Below are 13,866 nucleotides of genomic sequence, written 5' to 3'. Positions count from 1 at the left end.
ATTTTTATAAAGTTTTTTTTTTTTTAACATTATCAGCAAAAAAAAAATCGTTTGTACTAATTTTATTTTATGTGTGAAATTCTGAGGGAAAAAAATTAAACACTGGAAAATATTTAATTAGTATTGATCCTGGAAACATGCTAAGAAAATATACAATATCATAATTATGGCTGATCGCTGGGCTGACATGTCTGATGGGCACTGGATAATCAACAGCAACTATTATACCAATAAGCATAAATAGTAAAATCTGTCAACTGTTGTTATAATTCTTTTGTAGATTACTATTCTGTGGTCTAATAGATAACATGTAAGCCTACTGAATAAGGTGATTGTAGTATAGCCAATATAAATCATTCAAACCCTGGATCTGATTATCTCAAATCTAAGCTTCTTACTGCAAGGTCATCATGACAATTCCACTTCTAATGCGAGAGAAATAAAGTTTGTATTTTTATTTATGGACACAAATAATGAGAACCAGACAGTGTTCAATCTATTTAAAGTGAGAATTCACTATGTGGCCAGATTTGGACCTCAATTTAATCTTTTTCAAAGTCTTCAACTTACGGAGCCTAATAATTATTTTTAATAAATATATTTTATTTCTATAAACATTCTTTGTGTAATAATCATATTCTTTTATTGAATTGAATTTCAAACATTCATTTATTCTATTTTATATCGTTTTTGTTTTTTAGAATCCGAGTGATAAAATCACAACCTATGCAGCCATCACCGTTTTTGTGAATTTAACAAACTCTTACGACAAACAAGATGTACCAGAAGAAATCAAGGAATTGGCTAAGTTTTCCAAACAGCATGTTCCAGAAGACCATCCAAAGGTAATCCTTTTCAATCTAACCCAGAATTTCCATGTTCTGTTGATGAGTAGATTTAAAACTTATGCATTACATCCTCCGCCAAAAATGGTGGGGGATAAAACAATAGCTTTATCAGTGGTTCACACTAATATTCGTATAAACTCATAAAATTACATCAGTAATTTTTCATAAATTATCATTTCTAATGACCTAAAAAGACTTCCCCCTATATTAAAAATACAAATACAAAGAAGTCTTTATGATGTATATATTGTTTCACAGAACGAAAAGATCATATTCCAAAAATCACAAATTGATCAAGTAGGTTTTTTTTTTTTTTTTTTTTTTTTTAGAAAATCATTTTTTTTATAATTTTAAGTGATTAATGATAAATTGTAGTCATTAGCGGCTGAAAACAAACAAAAAATCTTGGAAGTTTCAACCAAGTTATCTGCTTTCGTTTATTCAAGACTAGCCTACATGCCTGGCGTTGCCTGGGTGTTTGGAGATGTGTGTTGAGCAAAAAAAAAAAATATTGTAGTAGGTAGGCAAGCAGGCTTGAACACGTGACGCGAAGACGGAAAAGAAAGTGGAGGTGTGTGTAAGGATGTTCGTTGAGCAAAAAAAAAAAAAAAAAAAAAAAAAAAAAGGAAAATTGGTTGCTACTGTGCACGCTTCATTTGTACATAATCAGGCTGTCTGAAGATATCGGCTTCTTGACTTCAATCCATCAAACATTGGTGTTATTGTTTTTTCCTTTACCCTTTGTAAAACTCAATCATGTTAAAAGCAACAATTTTCCTCTGCAAAACAATTAAACCAAACTTCATGAATGAATATTTGAATATATAAAGAACTTGAAGCATAAAAACTTTTTCCAAAATTATGGGATTAAATAACCCGAAATAGGTTTATATGCTGCAAAACAAAACAACCAAATTAAAAATGTACATCAATGTCATTGAGTGCATCGGCCTCTCTAAACATTCAACTCAAGTGAGTTTCAGATTTTAACACAGGGGAATTATCGGTTCAATTTTTGTTTTTTTTTGCATAGAGGAATTCAGTGATGTATCTCTGCTTCTGATGCATGCCCGTGACAAGAGTTTCTTTCTTAGAGTTTCACACCGTCAATATCTGCAAAACAGAGATGAAGCTTTCAAGTCATGAATGCATAAGTTCAATCATCATAACAATGCAATTTGTAATCCCCTTTAATCCATTCAAGCAGAATAAAAAAAATAGGAGGCATTACTTTTGAAATGTCCCTCATAGAACAGTTTAGATAGCAGAGTCAGTTCACAGGAGTAGGTCAAGAAAAACGTGGGATGAAGTAATAAGGATGGAATTAAGAGACTATGGGATAATGAACAAACTTACTAACGCCACATTGTCATTTAAGTCCCAGAAAATTTAATTCCTAAAGGATCCTAACCATAGTAGAATTAAGTACAAATTCTCTTTAAAAAAGAACAACACGCACACATGCACACACACGTGCGCGCACGCACGCACGCACGCACACACACACACACACACACACACACACACACACACACACACACACACACACACACACACACACTGTCAAGATCTGTAGAATCTACGACTATAAAGATGTTATTTGTTTGTCCCTGTACACACTGGATTACAAAATAATTTTGTGACATTATATGTCATATCAAAGAGGGGATTTTACTAAGAGTTTTTGTTTCTTATATATTTTAATAATAAAAAAAACATGCTAAAATATACCTTAGTTTAGGATTGAGCTATATTTGAAAACAATTCTGATTCAATTGTTCTAATTAGTTGTAATTAAACTGCACGAGTTACCCATATCTCTAAGCTATCTATGTATTTCTACCTGCTTTCACTCCATATTGATTTAACCACCCTAATATTATTTTTATGAGCATTTAGAGAAATGGTGACTGTTTTTCAGCATCGTTATTTAATTTACATATGTGTATGTGTATATGCCACAAACACATATGTAAATTAGATGGTTAAATAATAAGTCTTTTTACTTTTGTATAAGAATGATGATACTTATCTATAATAATATATGAGTAAAGTGACTTATTTTTAATTACGCAAGAAGGTCTTAAGTTTATGAATTTTCAAATGATATCATAGTGATAGTGGCTATGACTCAACTAATCATTGATATATCTTGTAGATATGTATTTATATTTAACCCAATTGAATATTTCCTAATATAGTGAAATGCTTTATTTCAGGATTCTTATGAATATGCCAAGAAGCGAGTAAGAGTATTGGCTGAAGAAGGCATGGTAGCTGCATTAGTTGAGCTCTCTAAAACAGAGAGTGAAAACAGTAGAGAGCAAATTACAAGGTAAGAAATGGAATCCATATTGTGAAAATATTTAATTAATCCTAGCAGTAAATATATGAAATGTAAATGTCTTATTTTGTCGGCATCCATCTTTCTCATGACCTGATGCTATTGGATCAGGCTGTCTGAAGATACAAGTTTCCTGACCAAAAATGCACCAGACATTGATGCTATTGTTTTTTTCCTTTCCCTTTTGCAAACTCAGTCATGTTCTGCAAAGTAAAAAACAAAAACAATTTTCCTCTGCAAAATAACCAAACCAAACATTGTGAATAAATATTTGAAGATATAAAATAGTTTTTCCAAAATTACTGGATTTGACATTAAATAACCCAAAATGGTTGATATGCTGTAAAATAAAACAATCAAACCGTTTTTCTCAATAGTTCTATGTCCTAGATCAAGCTGTTGTGGAATCACAGTGTCTGCTGTGACTGTGTAGGCCTATCCTGGATCTGCAGGCTATATTTCAGTTTCCACTCATAGGTGGTGTCTGGTTCTGAGAATTTTGATGCTGTCATCCCTCTTGGAGCATTCCTTTACATTCCTTTCTCCAACAGCTGCAATCTTCAGCTTTGAACTTTCAGTCTGCTGGGTCGATGCTACCTTTCTTCATGTCTTGTTTGCAGACATCATTGTCGTATAAGACAGGTCTTCCTGCTGGTATGGAGCTGGTGGTGAGCATGCTGAATAAAATGTCCTTGTCAAGTGTTCATTTGGCATCGTCAAACAACCAAAGTTAAAATTGGGTGAAAATAGATGCCTGCTTGATCAAAGACAATCTCACTTATTCAATATTTTATATGAAATTCACACCATTTTCTCCTCTTGAATTTAGATTTATTTAGATATTTAACTTTGTAATTATTTTTAGTATCAAAATGATTTACATAAAACATTACATCAATAAGAGAGTGGTGTAGTTTGTTTGAAGTATTGTGCATAATATATATAGATAGTTCATAAATGCGGGAATATGCTGGAGGAGGGTATAAGAAAAAGAGTTTAATTACAAGCCATTTTAAAAAATTAAATTTATTGCTTCTAGTTTTCATATTCAATCACTAGAGTTTTATATGACTCTTGAATTTGTTTTAGAGATATGACCCCCACCCCACTTTGTTGAGCGCTTCTATTTCTTCCTTACCACTACACCCGCTCTTATATTCCAAATAAAAGTAATGATGATCGATGCACCTGGATTTGAATTCAATTTGGCTGATTCCATAATGTGCACTGATATTCATTAAACCCCACCCCACCACCACCAAACTTGGCATGAATCTTTGAACTTCTTTTTTAAAGGAAGTTATTTTTATCAATTTCCTCAATTGACTGAAATGGTCAAGTTGTAAACGTGTCATGAAAGTGGCTGGAGTTTCATTATGCTATTACTTTGGACGACCATGTTACCCCAATCATGTGTGTGACGTTTTATTTTTCTTCATCATCTTATTTTAGCTGTGTTGATTCTAATATTGGCAGTTGTTAAGTGTGAAGCACAGTTCATATAATTCACAGGCGCATGCATTTTTATGCAAGCAACTTATTGAACATATGTGTGTGTCATTAGTCTCCTGTTGCTAGCGTTTACATCTGAACTAAACCTCTCATCTCTCAAGTTTAGCATCTCCGCTAAGACTGACTCCAGCTTTGTCACCAATTTTTTCCGTCACCAATTCCTTTCACCTATCTACCTCTCTCTCTCAAATTATGCCTAAACAGCCAGTGTCCCCGAATCATATCTACTCTTCATCAAAAATCGTAGATGTCCGATTGCCTCTCAGCTTACTATCGGAATATGGCCGTGTCTGTTTTTTTCTTAACTCGCTGCTATAAACTGGCAGCATTCTATTTTTCACCCAGCCCATCCTTATCCTAAAAATTTTAATCAATGGAATAACCTTATAAAAGAATTTGTGCGTTTTGCACCATTCATCAAGTAAAACATTGTATTAACCATAATGGAGGCCAGCACTAGTCTCTATTTAAAACATTCATGACGACAAAGACAAGAAGTGTTGAGTCATGTAAATAATTTGTTTTACATGATCAGTGATATGAACTCATTCTTAACAGCAAATCGAGTTATTTGAATTTGCATCATTCTTTTAAGTTTAATCAATTAGTGGAATAATTTATCCTTTGGGATTATTTGTATAAGTATGCATGTATGACAGTCGTTTGTCAAGGAGAGTAAAGTGGAGACGTCTTTGGAAAGGCAGTTATATCCTTGCATGGCAACCAGCTCTCGAGTGTTAAACACAATAAAACGATAGATTCCCTGTAGATCAAGGCTATGTCATTGGCTACGTCTTCTTGAGTCTTGTATCGAGTTCTTGGCGTCATTACTGACATGGTTCGTCAGCTGAAAAATGCACGCAGCATAAAATAAGCGAACAGTACATAAAAATAGAATTCTTTTTTAATATTTAAAAAGGAACTTAAGAACTCGTGAATTCAAGCACGCAACATTGGCAACAGGGTTCCAATTTCAACATCTCAGGACTGACCGTCGATCCACCTTTAATGGTCTCTTGATACCAGCTGAATATCTCTTTCTCTCATGAAGATGAAAACAAGAGAGAAAGATGGAGAGAGATAAAAAACATTAAAACCAAAGAAACTGAAATATTATTGTTAGACAATCCTGGTGTCAACCAAGTAGATCTGACCTTTTTACCTGTCAACGTCGACTGCATAAACAACCTGGCCCAGCTAGGATTTTATAAACATCTAAGCTGAGTTCAAATTTGATTGTCAACATGCTCTGAAGTTGTCATGTTTATAATAACCTGATTTAAATTATACCTATGATAGGCATAAGGTTTTGTAACGTGGGAGCTTCAGCTCCTCAAAAAGGTCTATCATTGTGCCACACCTGCATTCCCGACTGACTGTATGTGCCGTGATTTTTCTCTTTTCTTATTCTAGCCATATCAGTTCTAGTATTAGCAGTAAACGATTATGAAAAAGCACAGTTCTGTTTGTGACAGTGTTAACGGATTAAAAAGGGTTGATATGTCACAGAGACAAATGCGAGAATTCAAACAGTGGAAAAGGAAAAAATGGAGTAAAACGAAAGAAAAAGTTTGAAATTTGTTAAATGCCGTTAGGAATCATAAAAAATAGGATTCATAACAAAATATTCTGTTTCTTCCTCAAGGAGGGTCTTTTGGTTATTCTTATTATTTTATTATTAATTATAAAAAGAAATAATGATTTGATAATAAATTTCACAAAGATTTGTGAAATAAAAATTGGCTGACATCGATAAATGAAATAATGACCTTTTGTTTGGCCATATTAAGCTTCTTGAAGGAGGGTTATCTTGATATCTCAAGGAATTGGCTATCTATTTTTTTTATTATTATCATAACCAGAATATTATACACTTGACCAATACCAGTCACAGGAGCAATTGATAACATGTTGTTATTCAAATACCGATATCGGCAAAAACCAGACCGATTGACACCGTTAGCACCATTGACCAATTTTTTTTTGTTATTGTGAGTCTAGTGGTGATACTTATCAGAGGTGAAAAAGAGTCACACATGCATCCACTGCAATGATTGTTAATTAAATTACCTGGATCCTTCCCTGTGGTTGAGGTTGATAACAGATTGAACACAGGAGAATCGTGATTGCTGCAAATCTAGGAATGCGTTAAAATTATGCCCCCCCCCCCCGATCCCTGTCAGAGTAACAGTGATAGATTGAATCCCATTAAGAATAATAAGGTTCAGACTTAAAGACCCGTTGGCCATTCGTGGTCTGCAGAATCGGATCTGTACTGATGATTTCAGACAGCGTGTTGTTGAGAATTGAGTTGAATTCTATTGTTAGAAGGGCAGAGTCATCCTCTAGCAAATTCTCCATATAAGCTGGTGCATCAGGAGCATCAGAGACTTTGTTTTGCTCGCTGGACTCCACACATTGAGACTAACCTTCAGAGTTGAAATCGCTAATCCTGAAAATCATCCAGACTTTGCCTTATTTGCATTGACTCCATGTCATTAAGAGACTGACGCTCAGACTCAGGGTTAACATCACTAAACTTGAAAATTGTCACGAGTGCCATCCAGACACGAATATTAAAAGTTAAACTTATGAAGAATCAGAGTGTATGATTTTTCAATGAATAATTATTGCTATTTTATTAAAAAATAACCAGTCATCGAAGTGTTATTCTTCTTTTGGCTTGAAATGACTTTTGTGCCCCAGCGTCTGATGATTTTCCCTGTCCAATCCTTTTACAATGTGTGGGAAGTGCTGATTCATTCGACAAGGCCTTACAACACATAGGGCCTTCACCAAAGTGATCACTAGATACCGAGTGACCAACTGGGACCTAGAAGACTAAATTTAATGACATCACACACTGGACATTGTGGTAGAGGATTGGGGTATAAGTTTTAATAGCATACATTATAAAAACAACAAACATGAATATTTTATATAAATGAATTGGACACAATTTTGTATGAGTGCCGCTATGATCCCAACAATAGCATCTCTAATTCTAAGCTAAATTCCCGTCTCAAGTCTCGTATCTCAGCTAAAACTAATTTTTTTCCACCTCAAACAAGACATATTGCCACTTGGAACATAAGGAACTACTATTTGGGAGCATGTTTAACAGAGGACTGTGAGGAGTTGAGCAGCAAGATGTCTGTTCACATTACATTTAAATTTCTGCAGGTTAGTGCAGTCAAGGAAGCAGGAAACAGGGAGGAAATTCCAAAGTCTAGTAGGCTAAGGGAAGAAACTATTAGAGTAGAAGGCTTTTCAGTACATAGGGATCTCAACAGTGAAGGGGTAGGATTTTGCTACTTGGTTGGTTAGTCGGGAGTATGTACATCAAGGGGCCACAAATATCAGTTCCATGGTTTGCGCCTTCCGACCCAATTCAATCAAACTCCGTTGTTAATCTCCCTAAAGTCTCCCCTGTTGTTCTAAACCCATCTCCCCAAACAGCCAATTCTCCCAAATAAATGTACTTTCAACCAGATACTGGATACATCTAATTGTCCCTTGTTCTTCAGTTATTTTCACGGCAAACTGGCTACATCTGTTAAAATTTCACATAAATCAGAGATGTGTAAATTTTTACAAATGATTTACACCCTCACCCTCTTTGCAAAAATCTAAATTAAACTAAATATAGCTCACATTATCCATCCTTATGTCTAGCAGTTGCGTATTAAAATTCCTAATGATCAGTTAATTAGATTAACAGTCAATCCTGTACATACAAATTATACACGTACGGTTAATAAATAGATGTACAACATGTATTGTTTGAATAAATCATTTTTTTATTTCTTATTGGCAGAATATTTATTGCCTTGTCTACAGAAGAAGATTTGCGAGGGTTGATTGTACAAGGAGGCGGAGCTAAAGTAAGTTTGAAAATTTTTCAGATGAGGATTTGGTCTTCTCATCTTGGAAATTACTCTTATGTTTGTTTTTGGTAAAATGTTTTTTGGCTTTTTTTTTTTATCTATGCTGTATTATTCTTCTGGGCCAAATGATTCCCTCTCCTCTTCATGTGGGGTTTGGCCAGTGATCATATTTAGTTGTCACATATGCCATTTCATTTTTGCAATTTTAGTTCCGGTGATTGTCCAGAATTCCCCCTAAATTAAAAAAAAACAGATAAATCTGTATGATGTATGTATCCAGGGTAGAACAAAAAAAAATCTTATTTAAAAAATCTTGTAAATTAATCAAGTTAGTTCCATTTTTATAAAAGAAAATCATTTTAAAGCAATTTTGTGATTAATGGGAAATTGTAGGCTGATTTTACAGTTTAGAATTGTTGAGTTTTCTCTCATCGTTTTTTCAAAATGGCAGCACAAGAGAGTCCCTTCTCATTTACTCATAAAATTTGATTTTCTTAATTAAAAATAAAACTCCTTGATCAGTTTGTGATTTTTGGAATATGACATTTTTATCCCTTGACGGGTATGTTTATCATACAGATTTTTTTAGTTTTGTCTTTCGATATAGGGGAAATCTGAACAAGATTTCTTTCATGTTTCAAACCTAGTTTTTTCCAGAATTTGTCTTACTCTCTATTATTCTGTCTATAATTTTTACTTGGTTCCACAAGGATAAATAGTTCCTCCTTTTCCCTCCATTTATGATCAACCATGCACACTTTTTTAAGATGTATTATAACTTTCCAATGTTTTAGCCTTACTTTTAGTGGGTGATATGTCTCACCTTTGGATATTTTTTCAAATTTATATGGAATGATTGTTGGTCATGATTGTTGGTCATGATTCTTTCTGCAGGAGGCTAAACTCTGACAATATATTTTCAGAGAGTTGCTCCTGAATACTGCCTTTGTGTCATATAAATTACATACACTCTGAATTTTTTCCCAACAAACTCTTCATGTATGATGGACAAACTGCTGAGTTTTTATGTGGTGCCCTTTGATGTTTGATCCAGATTTCTCAGAATTAATCGCATGCTGTCTGGATAATTATTTCAGAGGAGGGTTTCTCTATGACTATCCAATGTCTGTTAGTGTTACTGTGTTTGCATTACATAGATGTGTTACTGTGTTTGCATTACATAGATGTGTTACTGTGTTTGCATTACATAGATGTGTTACTGTGTTTGCATTACATAGATGTGTTACTGTGTTTGTATTACATAGATGTGTTACTGTGTTTGCATTACATAGATGTGTTACTGTGTTTGCATTACATAGATGTGTTACTGTGTTTGCATTACATAGATGTGTTACTGTGTTTGCATTACATAGATGTGTTACTGTGTTTGCATTACATAGATGTGTTACTGTGTTTGCATTACATAGATGTGTTACTGTGTTTGCATTACATAGATGTGTTACTGTGTTTGCATTACATAGATGTGTTACTGTGTTTGCATTACATAGATGTGTTACTGTGTTTGCATTACATAGATGTGTTACTGTGTTTGCATTACATAGATGTGTTACTGTGTTTGCATTACATAGATGTGTTACTGTGTTTGTATTACATAAATGTGTTACTGTGTTTGCATTACATAGATGTGTTACTGTGTTTGTATTACATAGATGTGTTACTGTGTTTGCATTACATAGATGTGTTACTGTGTTTGCATTACATAGATGTGTTACTGTGTTTGCATTACATAGATGTGTTACTGTGTTTGCATTACATAGATGTGTCACTGTGTTTGCATTACATAGATGTGTCACTGTGTTTGCATTACATAGATGTGTCACTGTGTTTGCATTACATAGATGTGTGAACCATGTACGTCCCTCTCTTGATAATCACTGACCTCAAATGCTGTGTGCAATGTTTTTCTTCTGGTTCTCATTCTGGCTGTTTTCATCTTTCACATTGGCAATTACCGAGGACATGTGCACTGGCTTAAAAAGTATAAAAAAATGAAACAGTGCAAACTCACAAAATAAAGCACAGATTCTGACACATTGTGTGTAGCTCAGTTCTAGGTGTGTATGATAATGGATTCCTAAACGTCTGTTGAGGTATCTTTGTCATCAATTGCTCAGTTCATTTCCTTCCATCTAATTCTGGCTCCAAGCTGATCTCCCTTATAGGGATCACCAAACCACCAACCAATGTCAACTGTCTCAAACTGTAAACTGACCATAAAACTAACTCTGACTCCTAAATTTATTGACTCTGGATTGGAAATCCTGAAAATCTTTGATAAGCAGAAATGATTCTGATCTAAATGTTATGTAATAATCAATTCTTAACGACAGTCTTCTAGAGGTTGAAGATTCAAATCTCGATATAAATGATATTAAGAATACAATTATGAATTACTTTTACCTGATTATGGTTGAATGAATACAAGCGCAGTTACCCTAGTGGATTAAATAAAGGGTTCTGTTCGTAATTCCATATAGATCCTCAGGTTCAACAAGACACACCTGAAGAAGGTTGTGAGAATAAGATGAGAAAAATTGTCTGATTAATCCAAATAAAAATTGTTCACAACATGACAACTAAGCAATACTCAGTTCTAAGTGGTGATTCTCTTCAGACTGTACTAAGAATATAATGAAAGTTACTTCATACTAAGCCTTGTCATGGCTGATGGAATGGAAACGATCTATTACCGTGAATTAAATCAAGGTTAAATTTGAAATTCAGTACAGATTTCAAATTTGACAAGACACATCTGAAGAATGTTGGAGGTTACATCAGTTGAAATTTAAGAATAAAACCCAAGATGAGAACACTAGTCGAAATAATCCAACTAGAAATTAAATCCATTGGATAAAATTAAAACATAATAAAGCATAGCTCAAGAAAAAACCTGCCACATAATCACATAGGCACAGTGGTTCTCATTAGATCACTAAAGTTAAGAAATGTTGATCCTGGTCAGTGTCAGCTGAGAGATCATTTGAGAACAGTGGGTGTTTTATATTTTCAAGTAAGCAGGTATGTATAGACTATTATGTATATGAACGTCCTTTGCTTTACACAGTTCCAGTTTACTCTTAGTTAAGATATAGAACTTATTAGTCCCCTCTGATATTCTAGAGGATCACCATATTGGTAAATGGAAGAATACAGGGTAATCTACTGATGGTGTCACAAAAAACATTTGTTTCCAATTTGTCATGAACCAGCATGGAAGTAGTAAAGCTCAGAAAACTGTCATCAGAATGCTCATATCAGTGTGCAATCTAGTCTAACCAGAGATGGTAGTGTGATACTATGAACCTCATTTCCACACTGAGTGTTGAGAAGTGATTCAGAAAAAAGAGGAAAAACATGTTGGAAGTAAAAAAAAAATATATAAAAAAAGAAAAAAAAAAGAAAAGCCATAACAATAAGAAGAAAATATAGAAAGTGAGGTAAGTAAAAAGACCATGTAGGATCGAGGATTTTGAAATTCTCAAGACAGGAAGACACTTCATGGTCAGTGGTCAATTTTTGAATAGTCACGGAGGTGGTCAAGTAGACGAGTCATTTCCATTTATCAGTCACTATGAGACTGACAAGATTATTTTTGATTTTCCATCCCAGAATCAATAAATTTAGGAGTTAAAGTTTTCAGTTTGCAACAGTTGACGACAGTTTGCGATTCGAACCAGATCAGGGGAATTTTAGCAGATGAGAAGATGAATTAATCATCCGACTGATAAAGATACCTCAACAGACAACTCTCAAGCAACATTTATCACACACACTCGAGCTACAACTGATCTGTATATGATGTACAGAGTTATTTTTTTCTGTTGTGAGTTTGCGTTGTTTATTTTTGATACTTGTAAACCAGTGTTCACCCTTTCAGCTTTTGCTAATGTGAGAAAAGGAGATACAGACAAAACAAAAAAACAGAAGACGAGAGAGAAAGCCACAGCAAACAGTGTTGGGATCATTGATTATTGAAAGAGGGACGGCATGGTTCACAGCGAAATATAAGAAAAAAAAATAAAACAAAGTCTGTTTAATATTTTTAATTTTCTTTTTTTTTTTTCCAGGCTTTATGTTCCTTGTTTGCAGACAACTCTGAAGTTGGAAAAACCTGCGCGGCACACAGTTTAGCCAAAATTGCGGTGACCATGAATCCTGATATTGCATTTCCTGGCCAAAGAGTAAATATAAACCAATTTTCGTTTTCTTTTAAACTTTCAGATTTTAAAATTTTCAAATCTTTTGAAACAGGATTTTCCTAATTTTAAATAAAAAGTGAAGACGTTAAAACATATCTATAAAAGTGAGGATGTGTGTGTGAACAATTCTCAACCTATATACTCAACAAATGTTTGATCTACAGACTCGAAATTTGGTATGTAGAGTAATTAGATGTGTAGGAAACTTTTTAATCAGTTTTTATCTGGAAAAAAGGGCTACTAAGGGTAAAAATTGAAAAATGAATAGTTTGAGGCATCAAATTTTTATCTGCTTGTCAACTATTTCACGATTGCGCATGCACGAATTGTTCATATTATGTTAAGAATAAAGTTTGAAAACACTTTATAAAGATTTGTCAAGCTGGTCTACTGATTATTGTACTTGATTCACTGTCTTTAGGTTTTGATTCCAATCTCAGTTCAAATATTTTATTTTTTACTTACAAGAAGTGAACTGTTTAGAAAAAACATAATACTCACATCCTTTCCATTTTTTTTTTTTTACTTAATTTTTTTTTTAAAGGAATTTAACATTATGCTTAATACCGGGCAATGCCAAGTACATCTGCTAATTAGTCAATAAATTAAAAATAAGAAATTATTAAGAGAAAACATTGACATAAAAGTTTTATTTATTTTTCTGTATAAGTTCATAAATGTGTCGAGAATAAAAACTAAAAAAATGACTTTACTGCATTCCGGTTAATGTTTGGTAGTTATAGATTTTATTTTTAATATTGGAAATTTATTTATCACCGTATAAATAGTATATTATATATTAAAACACCGTATAAATAGTATATTATATATTAAACTTTTATTTTTTTTTTTAGCTGGTGTTGTTTGTGCAGATAATATTACTAAGCAGGCGATAATTGATTCTGTGTGGCTGGAAATAAGCAAACAATAGCATCTACAACAAAAAAGCAGCTTAATGCTCCTGACGGTATATTATCGGAAATAAGTTTCAATATTATGAAAATGTTCATCATATTTTGATGCAGATGGAACAAGGAGATATGGTTACATATTAG

General features: G+C 33.5%; 1 protein-coding gene across 1 annotated transcript in view; it reads left to right on the top strand.

The window, feature by feature from the left end:
* LOC145243523 (protein unc-45 homolog B-like) overlaps positions 1–13,866 on the top strand; it is an 86,520-nt gene that overhangs the window by 60,694 nt on the left and 11,960 nt on the right. Inside the window, exons 14-17 of the mRNA XM_080106492.1 lie at positions 702–845; positions 3,068–3,183; positions 8,522–8,588; positions 12,680–12,793. Coding sequence (XP_079962618.1) covers positions 702–845; positions 3,068–3,183; positions 8,522–8,588; positions 12,680–12,793 — 441 coding nt within the window. The remainder of the gene's footprint in view (positions 1–701; positions 846–3,067; positions 3,184–8,521; positions 8,589–12,679; positions 12,794–13,866) is intronic.

The sequence above is a fragment of the Euprymna scolopes genome, chromosome 22 (genome assembly GCF_053919585.1).
Source record: "Euprymna scolopes isolate OS-2025 chromosome 22, ASM5391958v1, whole genome shotgun sequence".
Lineage (NCBI taxonomy): Eukaryota > Metazoa > Mollusca > Cephalopoda > Sepiida > Sepiolidae > Euprymna > Euprymna scolopes.
This window is presented reverse-complemented; position numbering and strand designations above follow the sequence as displayed.